The 27,695-nt window shown below is 41.8% G+C and overlaps 1 protein-coding gene across 1 annotated transcript in view; it reads right to left on the bottom strand.

Annotated features, from left to right (window-relative positions):
* The window catches only part of MORC1 (MORC family CW-type zinc finger 1), a 94,365-nt gene extending 68,806 nt beyond the window's left edge, over positions 1-25,559 (bottom strand). Inside the window, exons 1-9 of the mRNA XM_019557094.1 lie at positions 25,457-25,559; positions 21,974-22,027; positions 18,166-18,200; positions 17,155-17,223; positions 14,580-14,670; positions 13,058-13,166; positions 11,225-11,384; positions 7,167-7,272; positions 4,538-4,663 (exon numbers count right to left, since the gene is read on the bottom strand). Of these exons, the coding sequence (XP_019412639.1) occupies positions 4,538-4,663; positions 7,167-7,272; positions 11,225-11,384; positions 13,058-13,166; positions 14,580-14,670; positions 17,155-17,223; positions 18,166-18,200; positions 21,974-22,027; positions 25,457-25,521 (815 nt within the window). The 5' untranslated portion in view covers positions 25,522-25,559. The remainder of the gene's footprint in view (positions 1-4,537; positions 4,664-7,166; positions 7,273-11,224; positions 11,385-13,057; positions 13,167-14,579; positions 14,671-17,154; positions 17,224-18,165; positions 18,201-21,973; positions 22,028-25,456) is intronic.
* Positions 25,560-27,695: the final 2,136 nt, after the last annotated feature.

The raw sequence follows: 27,695 nt of genomic DNA, 5'->3' as shown, positions 1-27,695 counted from the left end.
CTCAGTTTGCACCATTTCATGCCAGCCAATCTGTCTGGTCACTCCACCCCCCACATTTATTCTGAGCTATTGAAAATGTGTCTGGGGTAGGGTTGCTATGTTTCCAGGTCCAAAAAAAAAGACATATGTCATGCGGGGGTGGGCGGGGGGAAGGGCAGTGACATACCAGTGCCCCACCCCTGCCCATTCTGTTGCCCCTCACTACCAAGCCACAGCCACAGCAGCCTTGCTGCTGCCCCTCACTCCTGACCCACTGACCTCAGCTGTGACAGTGCTTCTCACTCCCAAACTGCAGTTCCCTTCCCCCAAGGTTATGACTGGGCCAGAGTGCGGTGGCTCCAATTTATGCAGGCAGTGGCGGAGTGTGTCCAGCCCCAGCATGGGCTGGAGGGAAAAGGAGGGGAAGCTTGTGGCATCCCCTGAGCCCTAGGATAGGGCTCCAGCACCCTGCCAGGCAGCCTGGCCAAGGCTCCTCTCCTCCTTCCTTCCCCCCCACCCCGCCCTTTGCTGCCAGCTTGCCACAGAGTTCCCCACTGTTCCCCATGCCCCTTTCCCCACCTGCCATGTCACAGCCCTAGCCCCCACCCCTCCTGTCCTGACCAAATGCCACCAGTGGAGCAAAGCAAAATCCCAGACATTTGGTCAGATTTTAAAAAACCTGCCAAGACAGAGATTAGAAGGCTCAGAAAGAGGATATGTCTCGGGAAACCCGGATGTATGGCAACCCTAGTCTGGTGCCAACATCCAAGATGTTAGATTCAGGACTGGCTAGAATTATTCAAACCCCTTTCCTTTGTCTTCCAATTCAGCTCTTTAAAAATGATTTGCAGAGAGACACTAGTTACAGACCATCGGGACTCCATTTTTTGAGCTTTGTGGCTGAAAAATGGAGCTATTAGAATAGAATAAATCTGCCAGGATTCCTTATAACATCAACTTCTCAATTTGTCATAAAATGTTACAATGTGACAGCACATTATAAGGACTGAAAGGATTCTGATTTCACCACAAAAAAACCAGCAAGAGCAGATACAATGTGTTAACAAAGGAAACTGACAGTTTGTACTTAAAATAGAACAAAGTCACAGAAGAGTCCATTAAAAATAACTGAGAAACAAGATAATGGGCTCAATATTCAAAAGTGCTCAGATAAAGAAGGCTATGGAAATTGAATAAGCATAATACATATAAAGATAAAAAACATTCAGAAACTGAAAGTGATTGAGAAAAAGTAGATATTTCCACTGACAGCACACATTTCTACAACAATGGGTATATTCACAGTACCTAGCTCCAGAAGGAACAATATTTGGGGATCTCCAAAACTGATTTTAATATTTATTTTACAGATGAAAAGACTTCAGCACAGTTCCAAGAGCATGACCATTTCAGTTGTAGAAACCTTCAGTCAAAATGGTACATATTGAGATATTCCAACACCCCCTATTCAGAGTACCTCCTTTCTGAATACTGTAAAATATGGTTGACTGGGGGTGGGGGTACATTTATAGAAATAAGGGTTTGATTAGGCAAATAATGGCATCCGCTGCTAAAAGCTTGCAGGTTAGTGGTCTTATTCTAGAATAACTTTCAATCCACAGCAGAATCCAATATAGACTGATAAATTTCCCAAAATAAATCCTTCATACAACCATTAATAGACAACTGCCTCATAGGTGGCACCAAAACAACCTACAGCAACAGTTTACAATATGGAGTAAACAACCTCAATGTGTTTCACATCAGCTTGTTTCCCACTATTCCCTCTTAATAATTTACTCTATGCTCATCCCAAGTCATTCAAGGTCTAATCCCTATTGTATCTTTCTCTGACTCAATTTTCTGACTTTTTAGAAGATGCACCTTACCCTCTGAAATCTGCCTTTTCCAACTGTGCCCCATTCAAATCTTTCCACAAACTGCTCAGCAAGTCATCAACATAAGTAGCATTCAACTCAGCTGAAAATTTTACAAGTTCCCAAGTACTTGGAGATTTAATTTATTTCATCCTAATGCTCTGTTGGGTGACTGAACTATTTTTAAGCATAGATTTTCACACTCTACAGTGAGGGATCCATCCCTTCCCCTTGGCTGCAAGCTCAACAGATTAATAACGAAGAGCACAATTAGAAAGAACAGTTAAATGCTAGTTATTCTGGAAAGGAAATCATTACCTTTAATCCAAGTGCTATAATAGGGACATCTTGGAAAGGTTAATTGTTGAAGGAAAGCCCTATAGTAGGCTCAACAGGGTTGTAAAGCATAACTATAGGTAAAACACATGCTATTAGAGAGAGATGGAGTATTGGAGAGTTAGACTAACTTCAGTGAATAAAAGCTCAAACCTACAGTCTGAGAAGCATGAACTGAAATGCCAGATTCAATGATTTGACCCCTGCACTTTATTTAGTATATAATGATACAGTGATCACAAGGAAAAGAGAAACATATTCACAATTTTATTCAAAATTTTATGTCCAAATTTTGCAGATAGCTGATTGCTTCAGGTTTGTATTGTACAGAACCAACAGAGTTCCATTAAATGCACAAAGACGACATCCAGTGATTCAAAGTCTGAAAAGGGGTGCCACAGTTGTAGTTCGGTGAGCTAGTCCAGGCCCATCGATCCAACAGAAATCCATGTCTACCGCATTCTGTCCTAATTTCATTTACAAAAGAGCAAAGATGTCTAGGGGGATCAAAGCCAGCTGGTCTAATGGTGGGATTTGTAATGCTAATTTCTGTATTAGGGGGTGAACTGAACCACTCTTGGATTGAGCACTCCTGCAGTGCTCTCCCATATTGCATCTTCTTTGTAGTTACTTATATGAATTTCCACGGTATGCAATAAAAAGGTGTTCTAAAAATGATGCTCTAGTAAGAGAATAGAAATAAATCATTTATGAAAGGCAGAGGCACATATTTTAAAGAGAGCGCACACTTTTTCCTGAGGTGATCAACCTACTGGTGAACAAATGGATTACATTCTGGCAATTGTCATGTAGGGTAGGATGTTCAAAAGCACTTTATGATAGTCAAAAAATGCTTCATTTGGAGACCATCCCAGATTTCAGTGGGAGCATAGTGAGACCAGTGCTGATCACATCAGTAAAAATCCATCCTTAGTTTAGAAACATAAACTGTCATGAAGGATCAAGACAAGAAAACTTGTTCTCAAGTTTATACATGCTGAAATTAAAGAGCCAAATAAACAAATGGGGACAGACAAAAGGCTCACAGGCCAATGCAGTAGAAATCTTCTGTTTCCATTAAGATGTGGCAATATATGTGTTTCAGCAGTACAGATAGCTTAGGAGGACTGGAAATCACATATACCCAATAACTTGACTGATATGACATTGAAGTAAGTCCCACCCCTGTGTCTTCCTACCAGAATCACTGGGTTAAATGCAAAGTGAGCTCAAACAGCATTAGCATGCAAAAATGCTCAAGAAGTGCTTGGGATGCCAAGCAAACTGGTGTATGCTAGTCCTACTACTGCTTGGAAACCGTAAGTCAGTGTTAAATAACATTTCATTTTAGATGTTAAAAATACAGCAAGTTTTATCAAAACCTTAATATCCAGGTTGCAGTTTATAAAATCTAGTATGCTTCAGTAAGGTTTTTGTTTGTTTGGTTGGTTTTTGTTATCTATCTCCAAGATGACATAAGAAGTGTATTTATTTGGTAACAGGCAGACAAGGTTCTTTGTTTGATAATATATCTTTTACTGGATCAACAATAGAGTGGGGAGAAATTTATTATACTAGCTTTTGGACACACATGCCTTTCCTCAGGTCTAGCTCAAATGAAGGATATTCTGTGCACCAAAGCTTGTCTAACTTCTCTTCCCACTATATAGTTTGTCCAATAAAAAGTATGACCAGAGAAATCCTGATTCTCACCTATTCCTGAACCACCATGGCTACAACACTGCTTGAACACTATACCACAGGTGACCAATCATAAAGCCCTACCAATTCTAAAATAAGCTTTTCTGGTCCACAGACATGTATTAACAACTTTGCTAATAAGTAACTGAATGCTTCAGTTTGTACACCTTGCAGAAATCTATCCATTGGCTTTAGAAGCAGTTGGACTGGATCCCAAATTCAGTGACAATTTATTCAGGGCACTAACTGGGACATAAAAAGATTTGCTTTAGGAACATCTCCTTACAAAACCCATAGTAAAAAGTTTAGGAGTCTCTTAAAATGAATGGTGTAAGTGACCCATAGTCTTATACTTTATTTTTATATACCTTGAAGATATTCTAAGTGAAAGCCAAAAACCTTTTTAGGTGATTATATTATGTAGCACCTTCTTTGACCTGGGTTGTAGTCATACCAAGTGTTTTGTCACAGACGATTACCCTTTAGCAGGCCTGCCTGCCAACGTGATTTGAACTTTCTTAAATTATTAGTCACCCTGACATCAAAATCAATTTCCCACCATGACAAAAATGTTTAGGCTTTCAAGTGCATTGGTTTGAAAATTAAAAGATCTAAGAATACAATAGTAACAGAAGCCTACTCACCTGGGTCTGTAAAAGCAATAAGGCAAGTATCGAGTTTCTACCTTCTTAGCCTGAATGAATATCTTCATCCTTGGGTCAAAATACAATACAGCTGTATAGGCTCTGAGTGACCATTTTTCTGGAAGGCTGTTATATCCCAAAATTTTTAAAAAAGTAAGAAACATTATTTTGAGGACAAAGAGCATGAACTCTATTAGGTGGGGAAAATGAGATGCATAATAAACTAAGGCAACATGCTGTCACCCAGAGTCATTAAACTAAAATATGGTGCATGCTGTAGAACACTTTTTGAAGATTTTCTCCAGATGAAGTTTATCCAAACTTTGCCAATCAACTTCAATTTGTTCAAATACACTAGGCTTCAGCTGACAGAGTGAACACAATGCCAAGTGTATCCAGTTGAAAATGAGGTTCATAATGGGATGCTACTGCCAATGCAGAATGAAAATCTAGCTGAAACTAAGGATTTAATGCCACATAGCAGGCTCCTCAAGGACAGCTACTCCACTGAATCTGTCTTCCACAGCTCTTCCTGTTGTGATTTACTGGTTTCTCCACAGCTCTTCCTGTTGTGATTTGGGAAGGATTCTTACCCTGGAGGAGTAACTGGTATATGGGCCCCAAGGCTACACATAGTGTAGGATGAGAAGCAACCTTTTGACCAACCGCCTTTGGGGAATACAGGATGTAGCAGGAAGCCAACCAGAAGACAAGCTCCATTTCCTAACAAAGGGCAGTGCAAAGTTGGGAGCCCAGGGCCACAAGTCAAGAAACAGCTCAGGGTCTAGGGAAGGATTTAATGAAGTACCACTCATATAAGATACTAAAACAACTGAGACAATGCCATACTCTAGCCAAAAAATATATTTACAACAAGGCTTTGAGGATGCTTTAGTAGTCTGGACAGCCCTCCTTGCTCCATACTGTTAAGTGTGATTGGTGTTTTTTGTCATCCTGCTCCACTCCCCAGCGGGGGCTGTAATCCTACTGCTTCATCATCCTTTGACTTTCTGCTCACTTTTGCATGCAGTCAGGTTCTCTCTTTTTCCCACATGAAGCAAAGGATAACTGAAGGAGGGGTGCCCTACTTCTCTACTTAGAGATCCCTGGTGCATGTGCACCAATTAGCCATTATTTTTCCAGTTACAAAGCTCAGGGCTTACACTATCAATCCTATTTCTGCTGTGCTCAGACAGAAGCACTGACTCTTCTACACTTTCCTCATGATTCTCTTTTCAAAGTGTCTGTTCCTTTTTTAGATCTACGCATCCATCCTTTGCCTCCAGATCCTTTCCCCCTCTGACAATTTCTAATGGAGCCCTTCAATTCAGTATCAGGATTTATTTATTGTTTCGGGTGCTCTCTCTCTCTCTGGTTTGCAGACTTTTTAACCCAAATACTACTCTTAATTATCTACATATGTTATAATGAAAGCTTCATCTATACTACTAACACTGAAGACTTCCTATGAAAAAAAATATTTTAAGTTAAATTATTCATTTTAATTAAAATGTGCTCACACTAATTTTCAGGATTACTTTTACTGCTGTCTTCCAAATGTACACATTAAATAGTTCTGACTGCTAAAATAACTTTTATTTCACTTGCATTGAAAATGAAATGTAATAAGAGATGCATTTTTAATTGTGACTAATCTAAATTGATTTAGTCCCAAGAACTCTCAAGTCTCTAAATTTTTAAGTAACTTTAAAAGTACTGCATCATTAATTTTTGTTTTACGTAAAGTGTGCAACAAAACAATGAACAAAAGATGAAAATCTGGTCATAAATACAAAAAAATAGCGTTTTGAAATCAATTATATACTTTTATTCAATTTTTTTCAGTCTGTGTTATGCATACTATTTGCCCACAGATTACAGAAGGTAGACTTTTTCAGTGACTCCCAAATTTGTAGTATAACCCAATTACTATGAACTATCACTGGGATTTTCAAAAAATTGCTTTTAATGTTTGTCACTGACCAAGAAATATTAGAAAAAAGAAAACTAATCATCACATTTGATCTTCCTTGTCTTAAAATACCAGCTGACACCTGGCTGACACTGTTGACTTAGTTAACGTTGCAGACATTAGCTGTAAATATTCTTTTGTGGTCTCCACACAGCGGATAGTTCGGAAACAGCCTGTCCTAAGTCAAGTATTCTCTAACTCCAGTGTGTATCTCTTGCTTTAGGAGTAGAAACCACTTTTTGTTATTATTTGTTGCTAGGACTGATTGACATTCCCTTGATGCCATAGCCAAGCACCTGTGTGTAGCAAAGTAGCAAGTCCATTCTTTAAAGCCTGAACAGAGGACAGAACATGTTTAGAGACTATACAATCTGTCTTCTGCATTATCTATCCTTTTTTATTATGCAAAGACTCAAGTCATCCATGTTATTTACCCAAATATACCATATGTGCCTTTAGATCATGTGTTCTCCCAACAGCATTCACCCCCACTTTGCTTGTCCTATGGCCTTGCTTCTGAATAGGAATTGCTCTATTCTTTTTTCAAATCCAAATAAATTAACAGTTGGCCAATAAAATGTTTTCGCGGTATATAGTATCAATTAAAGATATATAGTCTACACGTCTAATCCAATAACATAGCTACTTAACACTTACTTGTCAGGAAGACCAGCAATAAGCATGTCTGCACTATGTGTTTTAATATCTAGCTCTGGCTCTCCATTCAGCATAAGCTTCAAGTTGTAAATAATTATTAAAGTTCCTGAAGAAAAACAAAAATATATACAACTTCTAAACCAAATATTTTAATGAATACTTTCAGGTGTTTCTTTCCATTTTAAAGATTGACAGTCAAGTCCAAATAGTATGCACAGAATCACAGGAAGCGCTATTATTTCTGTGACCTCTTTTAATTTAAATAAAAAGGAAGGCAAATTGATTTTCACATAATCCAATTCTAGAGGTCCTAAACCTATGAAAAGTTTGGAGCAGGTCTTATTGTGTTGGTGTCCAGTATTATTGTGGCAGGCTGGCCAGTGGGCTCACTGGCAGCCCAGATTGTTAGCTTGAGCCTGAACGGCAATTTTTTGGAGGCAATTTTTCCTTCCCCACCAACCAGGGGAAGGCAGGAGGAAGACAGCCCCACCCTAACCCAGGGGTGAGGTGAAAGAGAGGATCTGAGAGGGAACTAACACCTTGGGCTTCCTCACTGGTCCATCCCCAATCTGGGGCAAAACCTCTAGAGGGAATAAAAGCTTGTGTACTGAGCACATGGGTTGCTTCTACAAGAGGGACAATGAAGACGAGGGCTGCAGAAGAGCTGGTACAGCTGACCAGGGGGGCGGAGCAATTGCCCCAGAAGTGCCCTGAAGATGCCTCTGGCAAGGGAGAAGCAGCAGGTGGTTGCATCTCAGCTGCCACAGGAAGAAGGCAGCAATGGTGCATGGGACGATGCACAGAGGGTCTGGAGGACAGACGGGACCTCAACGGCTGCACAAGGCAGCACAGGTCCCCAACCCTGCACGAGGAAGGAGCCCAGCCCCTTTGGTGGAGAGAGCTGTGCATGGGGCTTGGTGAGCTGAAGGGATGCCATGGCTGCATGAGGCAGGAGCCCTCAGTGTGCAGGACTGGTGGAGATGAAGGGGTTGCAGCAGCTCCACAGGGCAGTGCAGGTCCCCAACCTTGCACAAGGTGGAGCCCTCAGTGCACGAGTCAATGCACAGGGCTAGAAAGGATCTGGGACAGCTGAACTGAAGGGATTGCTGTGGCTGCAGGGCCCTCAGCGCACAGACTGGTGCATAGGGCTGGAGAGCTGATGGGACTCCAGGACTGCATGAGGCAGCCTGAGTTCCTGAACCTGCTAGCGGCAGGGGTATCACAGTGCATGGATCAGTGCACGGAGCCAAAGCAGAGCTGAAGGGACTTCATGGCTGCACAAGGCAGCACGGGCCTGTATCCCTGCAGGAGGCAGAGACCAGTAGGCCCTAGTAGCTGCATGAGGTAGCTGGTGCTTTTTCACTGTGAGCAGCGGCTGGGTGAAGCCATGGGTCTCTGGCAAGGTGGGAGTTTTGACCAGCCCACCCAGAGAGAGATGAGCCAAATTCCACCAGAGGGCCAAGGAGCCATGAGTGCCCGGTAGGGGGATCAGGGCCCACATAGGGAAAGAGACAAAGGTCTCCACAGGGGAGGCGTGGCCCCAGTACTCGGGGGACATTTTGTTTTCCTGGAGTCCAGCCAGTTCAGAGCCCATGGGGCAATTAATATAGTACTTTTGGGGTCACCTGTTTTCCCCTTGGTATTGCTCCTCTCTGCAGGGTGATTATTGTGCCATTGTTGATTTTGGATTGTAACTGTTAAGGTTTATGTAAATAGTTAAGGTTGCCTGGGTCCCTATGTATATATGTGGGAAGGGCCATAAGCTGTATCCTTTACTGTTAAGTTATTTAAATTCAATATTGTATCATAAGATATTTATGTATTGCCTTGTTCTATCGATTGTTGAGCTGCTAAAATGCTATGGAGAGTTTTGTGATTATTACTTTGAATTCAAGGGGTTGCTATGCCTGGGTATGGGTTTGTATTGCAATATCATTATTCACGTATATTCTAATCATTGTTGTTGAGTTCTATTTAGTGAACCTGTTTAACCCGGTGCCACTGTTATTTGTTTCCTCACCCGCAGCGTGTGAGGCCTGGGAGTGAGGGGTTATACACCAATAAGATGACCCCCTCGGAGCCCAGGCATATATCAACAAAGCACCTCTGTTTGTTATATCCACTTATTCCTGTCCGTGTATATGAGTAACAATATTTATTCGTCTTAAATGGCATAAATTTGTATATAGTTCTACGATATATTTGTGTATATACTTAATAAGTTCTATGGGTTTTGTAAATGAAATTCTGTAACTAGCTAAATTTTACTGAATGACCACAGTTTCTTCTCTGCTCTGTAAGAGGGGATGGCAGATTGGCCTAGGCCAAGCAGCCATGTTCTCAAGGCACACACATGCACACCCCAAACATCCCTTCAATTGAATAGGGGGTACCAACTGCGTACCGCCAGGGTTACACTATATTATTAGATACAGATTAATACAGTCAGAAATAAGGAAAGGGAGAACAAAGAACTCATGCTGAGGGAGAAAAAGTGATGATTTCAAGGAATCTGTCAAGTGAAATTAGAGTTAGCAAGAGACTCTTTCAGATAGAACATGCTGCTAAGGAAAAGTCTCCTGCAATTTTAGACTGTGAAAATATTCAGAAAATGCCAGTGAGAGAAGCAGAGGAGCAGAGAGAAGAATGATTAAATGAGTGTACAAAGACTGATCTTAAATTCACAGAATATTTAGGAATTATTTATAGATACTTTTTATTTATAATTTATCTATTTGATTTATATGCTGTCTCCCCCCAATAAAGGCTTAGATTGGCTTGATGGCTTACCATAAAAAACATGGCTGAACCAGCACCAGGAAGGAGCTGCCTCCATGGCCCTGGTACAGGAGGGCAGAGCAGGGCAGGGAGACTCAGTGCTCCAGGGCCACCACTGCTGTTGGGAATGCCATGTTGCCATGGCCACCAAGGTGAGGCATCCCCTGCCCACTGCCACACTGAAGGGGGCAGGAGGGTGGGGCTGGGTGGTAGGCAAAACTCTGTGCTGCTGCCACAGCACTTCACTTTGGCAGCCACAGTGGCATGGTACTTGTGGGAGTGGTGGTGGCAGCACTGAGCCTCCCTGCCCTGCTCCACCCTCCTGCACTGGAGAGGTGGCTCCTGCCTGGTGCCAGTACAGCCATGTTGCAGCCCTGTACCCTGCTGCGGGCACAGAAGTCTGGGGGGTCACAAGCATCGTCTTGCAATGCACTGTCTATATAGACCCAAAGCCCTCTGTGAGTGTGCATAGCAGTGGTGAGCTGCCACCCCCTCCTCCCCCTTGGGACAAGGTGCCCATGGCTCTGTCCTGCTCCCCAGCCAGCCCTGCAGCCGCACATTCCTGGCTTCTCCAGCCCTGGGCACTGCATTGGGAGGTTGGGCAGCACCCCCAGCCCTAGCTATCAACCATGCTCCACTCTCTCCCTCACTGTGCACTCTCAGCATGAGCTGCTGCCACTGCCTCAATCTCCCCACAGGTTGTGCCCCCCATGCCTCATCTGTTCCCCCCCTGCTCCTCTATATGTCACTTATGCCCCCAACCTGGTAGACTTATCTGAAGAGAGCTGCAGGAGCTGCTCTCCACCATGCTGCTTGGCTGTATTGCCGGCCATGTGTACATGTACATGCACACATGCATGTGGCACTCCCTGCCTCTTATCACATTCCTTGCACTTGCCCCAGCCGAAGCAGCCCCTTGCAGGGTGGAACCCTGCCAACCTGCAAGGGGACCCCTGCTTTAAAGGAGAAAAATTTGTGTTTTTCTACAGGCATGGACAACCTGGATCCCTGATAATAATCTAGCTTAACAAAATCATTCAAAAAGAACAGAACTGTATATGAATGCCCCATAGAAATGTGGTAAAAAAGCCAATCTAGTTTTTGTTTTGATATTAGATTGTTATGAGCATGCAAAAATTTCAATAGCTGACTCTTCAGTAAATACTGAAAACCACACTGTATCCCCAACTGAACTTTAGTATTTATGTATTTTTAAATTACTGTTCATGGCACCAATACAAATCCCATGATTAAAAAATGGGATCGTTTGGGAAGCTTACCGCTTTTCCCATAGATTGCATCAAATTGCTGCATCAATTCATCTTCACTTGTGAAAGGGGAATATTTAAAGATGATTGACATCTGTACAGCAAATGTTGCAGCATCATGTAAAACAGGTTTTCTGGTACTTACTGACCACGAAGGTATTGGAACAATCACCTGCAAAAAATGCCATGAAAAATATTTTGGGTTATACTGAAAATTTTATATTTTAAAAGAGAGTCCAAATACTGTCTCACAGAAGAGATGGGGGAGGCATCTTGGAATGCTAGAGGACTGTGCTATGGCTTCTCTCAGAAGAGAAGGTTTACTGACTTTTGCTTTTCCAGGAGAAACTCTTCTGTGAGTAATTTAACCCTGATTGTTTCTAGGTTATTTTTCTTCCAGAGTGGTCATTTTTGTTCTGGGAGAAAAATCCCAAACATCTGAACACTTGTGGTGTCTCCTGGGAAAGCAGCAATTCTCCCAGAAGAAACTGAATGTCTGTATGTGACCACAGAAAGTTACTAATTAAAACCAAACTGTGCTAAGAGAATTATAACCCACACATTATCAAATAGGAATTCATTTTTACTCTTTGAGGAAGGAGTCATGTGTGATATCTTTTATTATGTCAGGTATTACAAACCATAGAGATACCAAACCGGTCTTTCTGCCAGATTTCTGAACTTCAGACAATTCTAGTAGGAGGTTTTATTTTAAAATATAAAGGGATTTATTCTCTTCTGTTAGCCAGGGGCTCAGAAACCCCTTGCAAAGACATCAGAGAAGAGCTCAAAAAAATGTCTTTTCCTATTTCATCTGGAAACAGTAAAATGAAGAGGCCATCTATTATTCTGCCACCTTGAAAAGACCCAAGACTAAGCCAAGCAATTTAGAAGGATAATTTGTTAGTGCCATATAACAGCAGAATAAGATTGTTTAAATGTTAAACCTGAGCAGAAACTACTAGGATGACCATTTTGCCTTTAAATCCTCTCATCTGCTCCTCACTTTCAGAACTGTACACAGTTCTTCAACAGGGTGGGTAAGCACACAAATCTCTACCTGTTCACTCAAATTCTACTTAGCTGTACAAACACCCCTTTCAGGTTAACAAGAAGTTAACATGTTAATAAATAGATTCCCTAGTTAAAATAGTTTTTACTCTTATGCCCTTTTCTCCCTCCTTTTCTATAACTTTCATATCTCTTCCTAATCAGTCCTATTCCTAGGTATTTATGGGTGCCTATAAATGAGCATGGAAGCTGCTCTGATGCACTGGATTAATGAAGTCTACTGTGTGTAGCAATTACCATGCTCTAGCAGCCTCCTACATCTTGTGTATCAGTGTCCCTGTTCTTAAAAATGGCCACCTAACCTCCACCTCCAATCCCTCCCCTCCATCTTCTCCCTCCCCCTGCAGGCAGAAGCTTCCCTTTCCACTCACAAGCTGTCCAGTCATACACCATCATGCTCAGTACCTCCACGTGGGGATCCCAGATGGAGTGCCAGGATCCCCATAGAGGTGGAAGCACAAAGCCTGCCCAGTCCAATGGTGCATGACCTCTGAAAACCTGCTCATTCTGCCCGCCAGCTTTCAGAGAGCCAGCCACAAGCCAGTAATAATTGTTTTTGGAAGGACCCCACAGCCAGACGGAATGGCCTAGAAGGTTGGATCCCACCTGCAGGCTGTGTTTTGACTGCTTATCAGGTAAGTCTGCTGCATAAATATGAACTTGAGATTTGAAATACCATTAAATGTAAATAGTGCTTAAGCAACTGGTAGAACTTCTGCCCAGTATTTTACTTGAGACTACTTTCAAGCTGGAAAAAAACAAGCAGACACATACCTCATCAAGGCCTTCTCTCTCGCAGAATGTTTGAGAAAAGAGAACACATGTCATGGTATCTTCTTGCTTGGTAAATAATATGAAGTCTTGCCCTAGTCGCATAGACCCACTATAATAAAGTTAAAAAAGATGCTAGTATCACATAGTTTATTGTCAGACTAGCCAAAGGAGACACCAATAGCTGGCCCAATGGCCCTATTCTAACATGCTCAGAGTAATGTATTGCTTCTCATAGTCATGGGAGGATGGAACACAGGATAAACCAACTCTTGAAAGATTGGGAGATATTAAATAGTAAGGCTACTCGTCTCCCGCAGAATACTAAAAAGGGCAGCCACTTAACTAAAACAAGGCAGCCACATGTTGAAAGAAAATATTGGGGAGCCCCCCACACTCCTATGGGCTGCTCCATCTCAGCATTCACGAGTTGCCTGGTACTTTGAGGTATGTAGAAAAAACATTTAAACCTGTGTCTATGTCTGAATTGTCAATTCTTTCCAAATCTCTCTGAATCGATTCAGACGGTTCCGATTTGATTTGGAGAGATTAAAGGGTCTCCCAATTCGATTTGGAGATTTGGCCACTGATTCGGGCCGAATTTCCGCTGAATCAAATCAGGGGCTGAAGCTTTGCACAGCCCTAATAACAATATAATTATATCCATCTCTCTTAGAAAGACTCCCTAGGATACGCATGGGCAAGGACATATATGGGCTAGTTCCACACGGTAACCTTTTACTGGCCACAAAAAGCAGTGGACAATAAAACAGAAATTGATTTTTGTAAAATACAGCAGTGAGAACTGGACAACTACAAAACAGTGCATACTGAAAGTCTTATAAAGAACAATTCTACATTAAACAGCAAATTTGATGACCAACCAGATTATTGTTATTAATCTCAATTCTTCCATTACTGAAGACCATTTCATTTTTAAATTCATAGAATCATAAAAAATTAGGGTTGGAAGGGACCTCAGGAGGTCATCCAGTTCAACCTGTTGCTTAAACCATAACCAGCCCCAAAAAGCCAAGCCTTTGTTTACTTGGGTCTTAAAAACCTGTAAAGATGGAGATTCCACAACCCTTCCAGGTAACCTGTTCCAGTTCTTTACTACCTACCTAGAAAGAAAGTTTTTCCTAATATATAACTAAACTTGCCTTGCTGCACCCTTGAGACCATTGCTCTTTGTTCTATTGTCTGTCACCACTGAGGACAGTCTAGCTCCATCCTCTTCTGAATCCCCCTTCAGGTAGTTGAAGGCTGTTACTAAATTCCCCCTCAGCCTTCTCTTCTCCAGACTAAATAAGCCCGGTTCTCCTAACCTCTCCTCAGAAGTTATGTTGCCCAGCCTTTTAATCATTTTCATTGCCCTCTACTGGACTTCCTCCAATTTGCTCACATCCATTTTGTAGTGGGGGCCCCAAATTAATCATTAGGTGTAGATCGTGTTTGTTAAGAAAAGAAAAACAACTATGCAAAACAGACAATCAAGAGATCAAGATTTAGATAGGACTCTTACGACTTAAGGCCATTGCCATAGCATCCAATCATCTTGGAGGCAGACTGCCGTTTAGAAGACTTTCCAAAATAAATGAGATGAGTAGCTTCCCCTGAAAGACAACATTTAAAAGTTATAGATAAATATAGGGCATTTGCTAGATAACACTATAAACCTTAAAAAAGTGAACATTTAAAAACCAATACAGCATTCACTTTGGGCTACTTTATCACATAACAAAGTGTATGTCAAGAGCCAACTTATGTTATTCACCATGGAGCAAGATATCTATCACAGTTCACCAGTTTCCCTACTCAGCTGATTCAAAATGAACATAGACAAACAAACCCTGTCCCTTGGATGCCAGCCACTGACAAAAGAATAATAATGGATTTGATAGACAAAGGTCCTAATCCAATAGCAAGTCTCAAAACTCTTTGCCTCCCCAGCTCAAGGGGCATTCTAGGGTCTTGAATCTGATGTTACACAATTAAAACAAATATGTTGCATATTATTCTGTTTCTCTAGGTTCAATTTTTCTAAGCATCAGTATATTTAAAAAAAATGAATGAATTGATCTGAGCACCCATGCTCTCATTGTCTGTATTTTAATAAGGGAACTGAAGCATAAAGCAGCAAACAGGTTTATCCAAAATTACATCAGGCACCTGGCCAACTGTGAAATAAAATCCCGCTTGTGATCCAGACTGTGTACTGCCACTGTCTATAGGTGAGTTCTTAAGATCTAGTACCTACTGACAGCGGCTGGAGGTAGCAAAGAACTTTCTCTCCTGGCAATGAAAGCTAGCATGTCAGATGTCATTCAAAGAATTAGACAGTAAAGCTCTCTTCCAAGAAAGCCTGACGTTCTCATTCTGGGAACAGCTTATTTTCAGCACACATCAATCTAGGTTACAAGACGCCGGCTTTGTATCATCTATTTCACATCATGTGATAACCTCCATGATAACAAATGCACTAAAATAGCTTTTTATTGACAAAGCTGCTAGGATACCTAAAAGAAAGATTCAGGCATCGTTAAAGAAGCAAGAGCCACACGTTAGAAAATAGTTTTTAAAACAGTAGGAATTCCCCTCGGTGCAGTGGAGTATTTTATCTGCAAAGTTCTGAGCCATTAGCAGCAACACTGGTTAGGCAGCATTACCACACCCCTATGTCATACCCCTATGTCTCTTGTAAAATACAACAGCAAAACATATAGAATCATACTGTGTACTCTTTAAGCCAATGAAAGTTTGCTCAGTAAAGGTCCCTTGTAAGCAAGGATCCTGTTTTTTTCTGATAAATAAACCCCTAAATTCTCTGATTAAAAAACCTAAAATCCACATTTTTTCTGTGATTAAATGAAACACCACTATATAGGGCTTAACATTTTATCGATATATTTACCATTTTAAAGCAATATGGAAGCTTACCAATGCCTTGATTATTATAATAAAATGAATTCTAAACACTTATACATCTTGGCATTTGGTTTTGTTTTCTTTATCATGGAAAATCAGAGCTCTCCCTGCCCCTTTCCTTGTCTTAGTTATGAATGTCTCACAAGCACACATGTATCTATTCTTCCTGGTACACATTTTGGTCCCCTAAATATATTCTTAGCAATTGACAATCCATAGTGCCAGGAGCACAATGCTGTTCTACAGATTTAGTTCATCAACTGCTATTTTCACTTTTCTATAGGTGCCTATGACATACACTAAAGCTTGCCTTAAATTACTATTCAAGGCAACAGAATAGTACAATATTTGTTGCTTAGAACTGTGGTGTTTAGGGGAAAACTAAATTTTCATGGAAACTATAAAAGGAATGATTATGTTGTTACATTTTCAGCTCACGTTTTATCCCGAAAGGACCCAGAGGGCTTTGTGAAAAGACTGGTATGCATAACCAGCCAGGATTGCATTGAGAACTAATGAAATGCAGCCTCTAGGGTAGAATCAGATCAGTCTTATAAGTTTAAGGCACGATGTGAAGAATGCTGTGTCTAACATACACTTGAGGGGAATCTTAGGGAGGCAAAATTAGCAGGGTAATGAATCTGACCAGGACGTTGTCATGTTTTACTTAGGGCAGGTCTCTGTAGCCAGTCCACTGCGATGATGCATGGCCACTCCGGAACGTGCTTCTGGATCCAATATGGAGCCAATGTGAAGAGCTTGGATGTTTTACTTAGGGCAGGTCTCATCAAGGTGTGCCATGTTGTATGTGGGGTTTTTTAAGCAGAGAATTAATAGTTAATACTGTGCCTTGGAACTCTCAAAGCTTTTAGACATGTAGCAGTGCTTATGCTGAAAAAGCAAAGCAAATATATTTTTGTAATCATCAATATAACATTTTCCATTTCATTTCACCATGAAAAAACTTGCAGTCATTTTAGGCACAGCTTAAAAAACACTAGGATTAATTTACTCTGCCAGCAAAAATAATTAAAACAGTAAAGCACACTTGTAAGTTAAGTGCATGTCTCATTTTAACTAATGACTCCATATATACAGATCAGCTTGGTATTTTATTAGTTTATAGAACATTCCCTTTAACAACCAGTTCAGCATTTACAAAACTAACTTACTAGGGTTCATGCCGCATCCATCATCCAGAAAACACAACATAAATCCCCCTTGTAGCTGGTCATTATCTACTAAATAAAAAGAAGAAAAAAAAAACCACTTGGTAATAAATACTGAACTTGGTTGGTTGGGTATTGATACCCAACTCTCACAAAAGTCATCCTTCATCAGCAAGTAGCAGATTTGATAAAATGACAAACCACTATTTTACTGTGCCTCCAATTTACTATAATTTAGAACCATTAGCTAAGTACAAATATTCTCCACATGTTCCAGGCTGCACAGAGAAACAATGCATCAGGATATCACTTTCCAACCTAATATGGCTTCAAGAAAAAATATCCAACCCTGGTCTCTGTTCAGGATCTCATGTGGAGGTCCCAGGGTCAAGGGGAATGAATAACATCATGGAAAAAATATAAATGAATGGGTAGAAGTATGCCAGCAACAGAGACCTCAGCAATGCATGAAAAAGCAGTGGTTTTCAGTTACTCAGAAGCTTGTTGAGGTAAAGAGATTAGGTCAGATGTGCTCTAGCTTCTAGGGGGGATTAGCTGCCAGAACAACACAACTGTATGTGAGAATTCAGCTTTATGGAATAAAGATCTCATCATAATAAAAGGGAAGATAGAGAAGAAGTGTCACTTGGGGTTTTTTTAACCACTTTTCAGGAGGTCTGTTCTATGCCGAGAGTAAAAACTAAAACCTGCTTTTACAGTAAAGGTTAAAAACTGCTCACTTTATTTATTTATGCTACTGGGGACTATGCTTAAAGATACAGAAGCAACATACAACATTTTATATCCTTTCAGTTCAAACCAGCAATTAGGACAGGTCAAATAGGCTTCCAGAAAGGTAAAATCAGTTCCCCAGTTAAACAGAAATACTAACTATATACAGTATTTCAAATTCCTTGAGAGCACAAAGGCAGACACCTACAATGGGACAGTCTTAGAGTAACAATCTCTTAATATTCCTCTGATTCCCAATTGTCGTCACTCCCATGTACTCACCAGTAAATATATCAAGTCGGGTGGCTCCTGCATCTCTGAAAATAAACCACACAAAATTATGGACAAAACATGAAGTCAAGGAATAGAGCAGACCAATCAGTATCCCTCAAATAAAAGTTTAACTGGTCTTTGAAATGAGCAAGACTACATACATGTTTTTAATACACTTGTATCCTCCTAAGTAGGGATGTCAAAGTGGTATGGGATTGGTCCATGGGCAGGAATAGATCCACGGACCAGCCCTGCAGGCTGGACAGCAGGACTGCATCACTGTAGCCAGTCCAGGGCGATGATGCACGGCCACTCAGGAACGCGCTTCTGGATCCAATACAGAGCTGATGTATACTGCAGTGCAAGCTGTGTGCATTTCAGTCCTGTAGTGGATGCCATGGGTGGCACATCCCACATACTGCCTGTGTGTCAACTCCAACACCCACAGGCAGCGCTAAAGGCCGTATGTTACAGCTGCATGGCTGTACCCAGCTCACAGGCTGCATCTTTGATACCCCTGCCTTAACAGAAAACGACAAACTAGGACTGAAGACTAACAAAGCTGAACCCTTACCTAAGTGGCCTGTATGTTCCCCCTACCCCTCTTACCCTTTTTGTTTTGTCTTTAGATTGCAAACCTTTTTTTTTTTTTTAAATGTGTGTACAGCACTCTACACTAGTGGTCTCCAAAGTGGGGTGCACAAGATGATCCATTGGGGTGCGGGAAGAAAATATTAGAACTTCTATTTAGATGTATATTTATATAAAGATACATATATTGGGGGTGCGTGCTCAAAAATTTTTGACTGATGGCGTGCACGATCAAAAAAGTTTGGAAACCACTGCTCTACACAATGGAGAGAGTTCTGATGGGTCCTTCAGGAATACAAATACTACTGTCAATAACACATCCCATACCAAGCTATGGATAAGTCTTTCATTAAGCATGGAAGATGCAGTAACCCAACAAAGTTTTCAAATCACTGTAGTAACCCACAGAGTAATACATTATCTCTTGCTTCAGTGGTTATTTATATGTAGTACATATAAACTATAATTTTAAGTTAAGTTTATGCAGCACCATTCATCTTAGAGCTATTTACAAAGGGCATATTTGAAAATTAGTTTGGGGTCACTGTCATCAGTCACCTCCAAGATGAAATGCATAGCACTTATTTATCAGCAGACCACACTAAACTACAACTTTGAATAAGCATTCAAAGCTGTTGCACCTGCAACTGAAACCAAAGGCTAAAAACAGATTGCTTCAAATGGAATGAAAGCAAACACATCACTTTTTCCTTTAGAGCCAAATCTGGGAGGAGAGGAAGGGGGGGGGAGGGGAAAAATACATAAAATTTGCGTGTTCAGTGAGAGATGAAGAAAAAAAGGCTCCATAAACATGCCCTTACTCACTTGCTATGCTCCAAAAGGAAGGCATCTCCTGAATAAATTGATAGCACCTCACTAACACTGGAGGTAATACAGAGAGTGGGAAAGAACCCTTAAGAGATGCCTTTGCAAAAAGCCATAGATTTCACTTTAACAAAGTAATCTACAGAACTAGAATAAGAACATTCCTATGGAAAAGATGTGATTTTAAACTTCAAAGCCATTTGTATCCATTTGTAGCAAGCTAAGAGGATGCTGAAGGACCCACAGCAGATGGAGCTGACCAAGAGCATCGAGTCCTGTATGTCCTTCACAAGCCTTACAGAACTGTCTTTCAAGCAATCCTTTGCCAAAAAAATTTACTTTGACTGCAAGCCCTTAATGCAATATCTGTTTACTACAATCCTCCAGGAGGCATGATGAGCACTGGCTTTTAGCCAAACCATTTAGATCACATACATATTAGAGAAAGCTGTCATGTCAGTAGCAAAAGGTTGATATCAAAAGAGACAATACAAGGATTAGGAGGTAGAAAGCATTTGAATGAAAGCTACTGAATATTTCAAGAGAAAAAAGATGCCAAGAGTGCTAGTGATGCATGAGGACGGTCAGGAAGCTTGAACATGCCAGGGACAGTTAAAAAGAAAGCAATCATATATTCCAGATGTTTATATACAGCACACATAATTTTCATATTGCTGTCTGTGACCACTTTGTTGAAGGCACCTCGGGGACCCATCCAAGGTTTCTTCTGGGACATGTCTACACCACAGAGAACAGGGCATGATCTGATACAGAGTGCTTCAGAGGCTGATATTTTGTTAATTGCCCACTTTTATTAACACCCAAGAACCAGTGACCTGGAAGAAATTCCACATCTCAGACTAAAGTGGTTGATGACAGATTTGAGAGACGGGCTTAATTTGACACAGGCTGATTTCTGGTCACAGTTACCTCTTCCTATTTGACCCTCTAATGAAGTGATAAAGCGGTATTTGTCACAAATCTTCCCATTGCAATTCTCTGTCATCAGACATAAGATCATCATATAGGAGACATTTGCCAATAAATATATATATTAATAAAGTATCACAAGTATTTAATAGCACAGGGAAGAGGTAATATTACCCAAATCATTTTTTTCTGTACTGTTCCCAATTCTGAAGTGCAATGCAGTGTAAAAATCCCTCTCTAATTGTTCAACTGTATATAGTAGTTCTCTCAGTCTATGACACACAACGTATCAATGGGCAAAGTATCACTATCATCTTCTATTTTTCAAGAGGAATTTAAGAGAGATTTAATATAGCTTCATAGTGGAAATGGTACCAGAGCACATTTGCTCACATGGAAGATCAGAAAGCATTAAAATCTTCCTCCATTAGCTCCATCAATGAGCAAAATACATTTTGTGACATGCATTGCTGACTTGACACATGACTTGATCCATTAATTTGCAAAACTTATCAGAAATGTCTCAGTTTTTACCTGGCAAAGTTTTACTGTAAACATTGAAAAGGAAACTGGAAATATTTTTTTCAGCTAGAAGCAGTCATTTATGGACCTTCTGACTGCATCCAAATGGGCATGGTGCCGCATACCACTAATTCCATTGATGTCTGCACTGTAAGGGTTGCAAAGTAGTTCAGAGGCTTTTTTTGACCCCTGGATATCCAGGGGTCAAACAAACCTGCCGAAAAAAATCACAGAGTGGCGCACGTGGCGACCATGTGCACCACCCAAAGCCAGAGCGTGGTTGGCCAGAGTTGCGCTCCACTCTTCTTCCCTTTTGCTGTCCAACCACTCAGAGGATTTAATCACAAGCCAGTACTAAGTCATGCATACAGTGAGGTTTACATAATAGCACTGCAGTAAAATTCACTTTAAACAGACTTAACAACATGTACTTGGCTTTTTAAATCTACTACACAGCCCTTCTTCAAAAGCTGAAAACAGTGCCCATGGTTGTAACTATTAAGTACCACTCTTGCTTTGCAGAATCAGTCCCTTTATGATCCCAATCATTGGAAGAATTAACAAGTTTAATATGTCACAATGAAGACCCTGGATATTTCAAGTCTAGCTCTACAAGACGCTGAATAACCTCAGATTCCATTTACTGTAACATGGAATCAAAGGCACGTGGTACCTCTTGTTTAGTACCTTAAAATGCTTCCATCAATCAATGAGGAAAAAGTAACATTGAAGGGGTGGGGGGCAGGGAGACGCTCTTTTCACACACTACCATCTACCATGGCACAGTTTTATGACACAAAAGCAATTTTGTTTTTGTCTGTTCGTTACTACTACTTGCAACAATGGAAAACATCTTCCCTGCTCTCGCTGACAGAAACAACCAGGCTGTTAATTTTATCCTATGAGTAACAAAATAAGAATACTTGGATTCTTCAAGCAAAATATTTACCGGGCATTGTCAATCAGTTCAGCAATCGCTCCAAAAAGGAAGTCATGCGTAGTGCTAAAACAGACATGAAAAATGGTTAAAACTAGAAGCAGTTAGTGATACCAAATCAAGCTCTAGTACATAAAGTAATGCAAGATGTACAATAGACTCCAGGTAGTTCTTAGGGCTGAGTTTCATAGGCCCAGTGAAGGATGAGATTTGGGAACTAATCAGGGATATATCCAGCAAACAGCTATGTGGGACTGGGGAGATGCTCAGAAAGGTTGCTGAAGCTTTTATTCCAAAGCATATTGCTGTGAATATCAGCTGCCTAGGACCACTGCTGAGCACCAGTTGATCAGAGAAGTGGTGCCCTTCAAAGTAAAAGCTGCAGCAAGCAGCTGCCCGGTTTATACTTGACTTGGCAACCTTCTGCAAATTAAGTGCTTTGCAAACCACCTTGATACAGGGATGATTTGAGTCCTACTGTAGATTCAGCTCTAGGCAACAACATTCAAAATATGATAAAGGAAGTTTTGCCCTGAAATTCAAATACTCATCTACAATTGTGAAGGATTAAGGTTTAAGACATTTAAACCTTGAACTTCTGGGTCAACCTGCATTTTAAACTCGTATTAAAACTTCATATTCTTTTGTTATAACATGCTTCACACAACCAGTGTTCACACAGCAGTGGCAGTATCTGGTACGGAGATCCCGCCCCCCAACTTTTCTATGCATAGTGGCACACACACAGTCTGTTATTTTAACATATAACATTTGATAGGAAAAGAAAGCTAATTTCAACTTGATGCTGTAGCAAGCAGCAGGACAAGCTTCCAACAAACCAGAGCTACACAGATATCCATGTTTTTCTATCAATGAAACTAAATCTGCTCTTTGACCAGTGCAACAAACTCCACTGCTAGAGGATTTACTCCAATTTACTACAGTAATAAGATTTTAAACCTGCCCTTATCTTCCCAGAACTCAGGATCAGTTCATTCTGCATTCAACTACAGCAGGTGCCTGAAGGATTGGAGCTAGATTAACAGACAGTGTCAAGGGCAGGTGACTTTCTCTACAGAATACTCAAAGGCATTAAATACACTTGGACCATAAGTCACAGCAACAGCTGCTAATTCCCACTGCTTCTTGTGAGAACCCCAGTGGTGCTGTTCATGTTACTTTTGTCAGACTTTACATCTTAAAACCCTATTTCCAAGTTTTAAAACATGGCTATAAAAAGAACAGAGGCTAAGGCCTAAATCCCAAATCTTATGCTCTCTGTGCAGTCTTTTCATACTCTTTAGTTTAATGCCTGAAAAAGCATGTGAGATTAGGTAAAGCATAGCTTATTTGTACAGTGCATCTCAAAAACTGCTGTGCTACCTTAAGGAAACTTGACAGCAACATAAAAAAACACAGTGTTTTAGCCTTCTTTTTTACAGGAGAAATAATTGCTCTGCATCCTCACTCGCAAATAATTTATTTCATGGTAAAAGTAATCATTTGGGTTTCTCTTCAGTAGACTAATTGTACGTGGCATTTTCTAGCACCTGTAGAGCTGCACCAATGCTAGAAGTAGTATAAGGGCACAACTGCACAGACATTTTTAGGCCACTTGAGTTACAAGAGGGCTTGTTTCACTGCTGGCACAAAGATAGGAAAACACATGCACAGAATATTATGGAAGCAGCTCTAGTCTCCTATCAACATTAGGATTTTTACTTCAGGCCACCGCAGCAGTGGACTTGAGTATTGCATTAGACTGGCTTCCAGCATCCCTAGTTGATACCTATAGCTCAGCAAGGTTAGGAAATATTGGTTAAGACAGCAGCAGGCAGTCTACACTAGTGCCCGTTGCTCTATTACCAACCCTAGATTTACAACAGAATGTTACAAGTGGTAGATTTTAAACAAAAATATCCCATGTAGCATTTTATTTATTTGAATTACAAGCCACCCTATCCAATGCAGCCTCCAGGGAGGCTTACAATAAACCTTCAAGCTGTGAAATAAAAAACAGGCTCCCCAAACATCCCAAACCACCTAAAAAGTCCATGTCACCGCCCCCATAGGCATATGCTCTACTTAAAAATAGATGGAGAATGATCAAATCCCAAGACACTGTATGTTGCTTCCCCCCCCCAAAAAAAACAACTCAACTTCTTCAGCTTTACATAGACCATTTTTTTTTAACCTGACTCTGGGGTAGCTACATTCCAGGGGACTTGACACAGGACTGGGGCTTGGATAATTATGGCTTCAGTACTGATTTAGATGTCAACTTGATGTATTGCCCTTTGGATTAAGTCACTTCAGCACTCAGATGTTCAAGCCTGCGCAGTTCTCATTGTTTACAATTCAAGTTGCAGATTTTCCTCAGGATTAAAACAACCAAATAGGAACCAATTTGGAGAGATCAATTAAGCTGGCAAAAGGAGGGGAAAACAGAAACCTTCACCTCTCTGAGATGATGAAATGAAAGCATGTCTATCTTCCTAAAATCCGCAGATGGGAGAAGGCAGCAGCCGCTACAGCTTGCTGGTAGCAAAGGGGGGGAAATCAACAGTGGTCTTCTCACATTTGCTGTATATATTTTTATCCATGTCTCCAAGCTTGGAATCACAGAAACATAGGGCTGGGAGGGACTTCCGCAGGTTGCCTGGTCTTGAGGATATTTGGGGGTGGGGTTGGTTGGTTTTAAAAATTGCAAGCTCCCCTTTTGTGAGCAAGGTGGGTAGCCTACCCCAGCACTTCTCAATGCTTTTAAGCTCCAGATGCCTTTCCCTAGCTCCAGGCGCCTTCCAAAAACCACTTGGAAAACACCAGCTCTTTGTTTCCATTCTTTTTTCTGACTACAGAAAAAATGAGAGTGCAGGTTTTACCCCTGTGCCAAAGACCACCCCCCAACAAACCAAACCAAAACAAAACACAACACAGTGTGGCTGCCTGCATTTAATGCCACAGGTTCCCATGTGAAATCCTTGGTTTCTTAAACAAGATGCCAGCACTCACAGCAGCGCTACCATGCCCTGGTGCCTCACACCACCCCTGAAAGGACATCCAGGAGCATCAGGGCTTTGCAATACCCCTGAACACATCTCCATCTAAATCGGGGCTTTGTGACACCCTGAAAGGATCTCCAGAAGCATCAGGGCTTCATAGGGCTCCATTAAAGATCTCCAGGAGAACTGGGGCCTTGTAGCACCCCATAAAGGCTCTCCAGGAGAACTGGGGCTTTGCAACACCCCTGAAAGCATCTCCAGCTAAATTGCAGCTTTGTGACACCCTCAAAGGATCTCCCAGGAGAAGCAGGGCTCTGCAACGTCCCAGAACAGACCCCAGAAGAACAGGAGCTTCGGGACAGCTCCCAAAAGCTCCCCAGGCGCCGCAGGGCTGAGCATTAGAGCCCAAGGGCCGGGAGGATCGGGACCGGGCGCTACCACAGCTCCGGGAACCGCGCGCGCACCGCCAACCCGGCCCAGCCCCTGCACTCACGCGTTGGCGCGCAAATACTCCAGGCGCAGGTGCGCGCGCCCCAGCGCCCCGTACCGCGCCGCCATCGTCCCGCCCCTCGCCGCGAGCACGGGACTGGGCTCGGGGAGGGGGAGGGGGAGGCCGCCGCCCGCGGTGCCCAGTGCCGAGGCAGCCGGGGAGGGCGAGCAGCAGGCCTCTTGGCCGCACGCTGCTCTTGTGGGGGCAGCACACGGTGAAATGTGAAAGGTTCGCTTCGCCTCGCACTAAAGACTTGTAAGGGGCTTGCAGGAGCACCCGCACACAACCACAGCGCCAAGGCCATTTTCAGATTGAGAGATGACCCTCGATTTTCACAGTTGCCTGAGCGGGGTCCCACCCCGCATTACTAGAGAGGGGTCGCACTTCCCAAATGGGGCTCCAGCCTGCCAACTTTTGAAGTGTCCAACTTGAAATGGCACCGAGTTTCTGGCGAGTGCCCATCCTTTGAAAAACAGGCCCCCCTCTTAAGGAGACTGCCCTTGCACTGATAAGAGTAGTTTGTTAATGTATTATTTCTCTACCAATCTCTTTCCACTGTAAGTGCTGCAGGGCAGATTCTGGCACATGCCCTGCTTCTGACTCATGGCCAGGCTGTAAGGCGATCCTCCTTCCAGCTTGGTCTCCCCGGGCAGTGCACACAATGCTCTTGTTCCAGGCTGTCACTGCCCTGCTCTGTCTCCCTTATTTCTATTGTCGCGCTCTTGTGTGTAACAATCACGCAGTCCAACCCATCACCGTAACTACTGTGAGATGGTAGCAGATATGCATCTTGTCCAAGGGGCTGGCTACTTTACCTGGCCCATTTTATTTGACTTCACCCCTGTCTAGGGCTCTGAACTGCTACACAATTCCTGGACCACTTGTTATTTCAAACCCTCTGGATCCATAGTCTAATTCTGGAGACTTGAGCTTTCTTCTCATTTCTCTCTCAGCCTACATACCCTCTGCCTCTGGCCTCCTTCTTCCACTAGGAGCTGTCCAGCTTGCCAAAACTGATCTTCATCTTCTGGCTTCCCAGTCCACTATGACCCTCGTTTGCTGATTATGTCCTTTGATCAACAGGAGTGAATAAAGCCACAAACTGGTCAACAGCTGGCCTGACACAAATTAGAGCAGGAGTGAAGCAGGAACAGAAACTGTGATGGGCTGGGGAAGGAGACTATGATGAAAGGCCTGAAGAGTGGAGATTTAGGACTAACACTGGAAGAAGGAGGCAGGGAAAGAGAGGACTGAGGCAGGGACGGGACAAAAAAGGGTCAGATTAAAACATGATAGTAAAAAACTCTTAAAACTCTTAAAGATAGACTTTCTAGCTCTGGTATTGTTTCTCCACTCAGATGACAATTGGGGATACCTTCACCCTTTCCCCTGATACCTCCGCATCACACACTCTTCATCCAGAACATACATTCTGGACATTACCAAAATAAGAGGCATTAAATGATCCATTTTGACCCCCACTATTTTCTTGGTACTTCCTGCGCATACATGATTATCTGAGCCCTTTACTTGACAGATCCTCATAGCAAGCAGCAATCTAATTCAGAATCAAGAGAAGGCAGGTCAGGCTTCCCTTTCTTCCAACCATGAATCAGCTAAGACCTCTACAATGTATTACACAGCTCTAAATAGCAATATCTTAAGGCCAGCGGTCTGCTTAGTCCATGCCTTGTTGCTCTTTACAGCTAGCAGAAGACCACCCTATTTAGGAATTTCTTGATTCAGGGTTTTAAATATACCTCTGAGTGTTACCTGAATAAGATACAGCACAAATTGTAGAGCCTTATTTCTTACAAATTTCCACTAGTTGGAATGCATTGAAAGTGCTTTTCCAATTAGGCAAATAAGGACTATCAAAAGCTATTGCTGAAGTAAATTAAAACTGAAAAAGTAAGTATATGAACGTGAGAAAGTAAAAATCTATAAAATGAAACCACAGGCAATTTCACCATGAGAAAGTACTTCATGATACAACAGCAACTTATTTCTGCAAGCAAGATGCTTTTAAAGGATACCTTGCATCTGAAGCAAGAACCAATACTAGTCCTGTTGATTAGCATCCACACCCCCACCCTTAAAATAAAGCACAGAAATACACTGTTTCATGTACCATGTTGAAAATCCAACAAAATGTATATCAACCATTTTAAACATGTTGATGATTGATTCTAAGGAACTGCCATGTTCACATCAAGAAAAACTTGATTGCTACCACTAACAC

The sequence above is a fragment of the Crocodylus porosus genome, unplaced genomic scaffold (genome assembly GCF_001723895.1).
Source record: "Crocodylus porosus isolate Cpor-Errol unplaced genomic scaffold, CroPor_comp1, whole genome shotgun sequence".
NCBI classification, from domain to species: Eukaryota; Metazoa; Chordata; order Crocodylia; family Crocodylidae; genus Crocodylus; species Crocodylus porosus.
The sequence above is the reverse complement of the archived record's forward strand: the minus strand, read 5'-3'. Positions and strand labels throughout refer to the sequence as shown.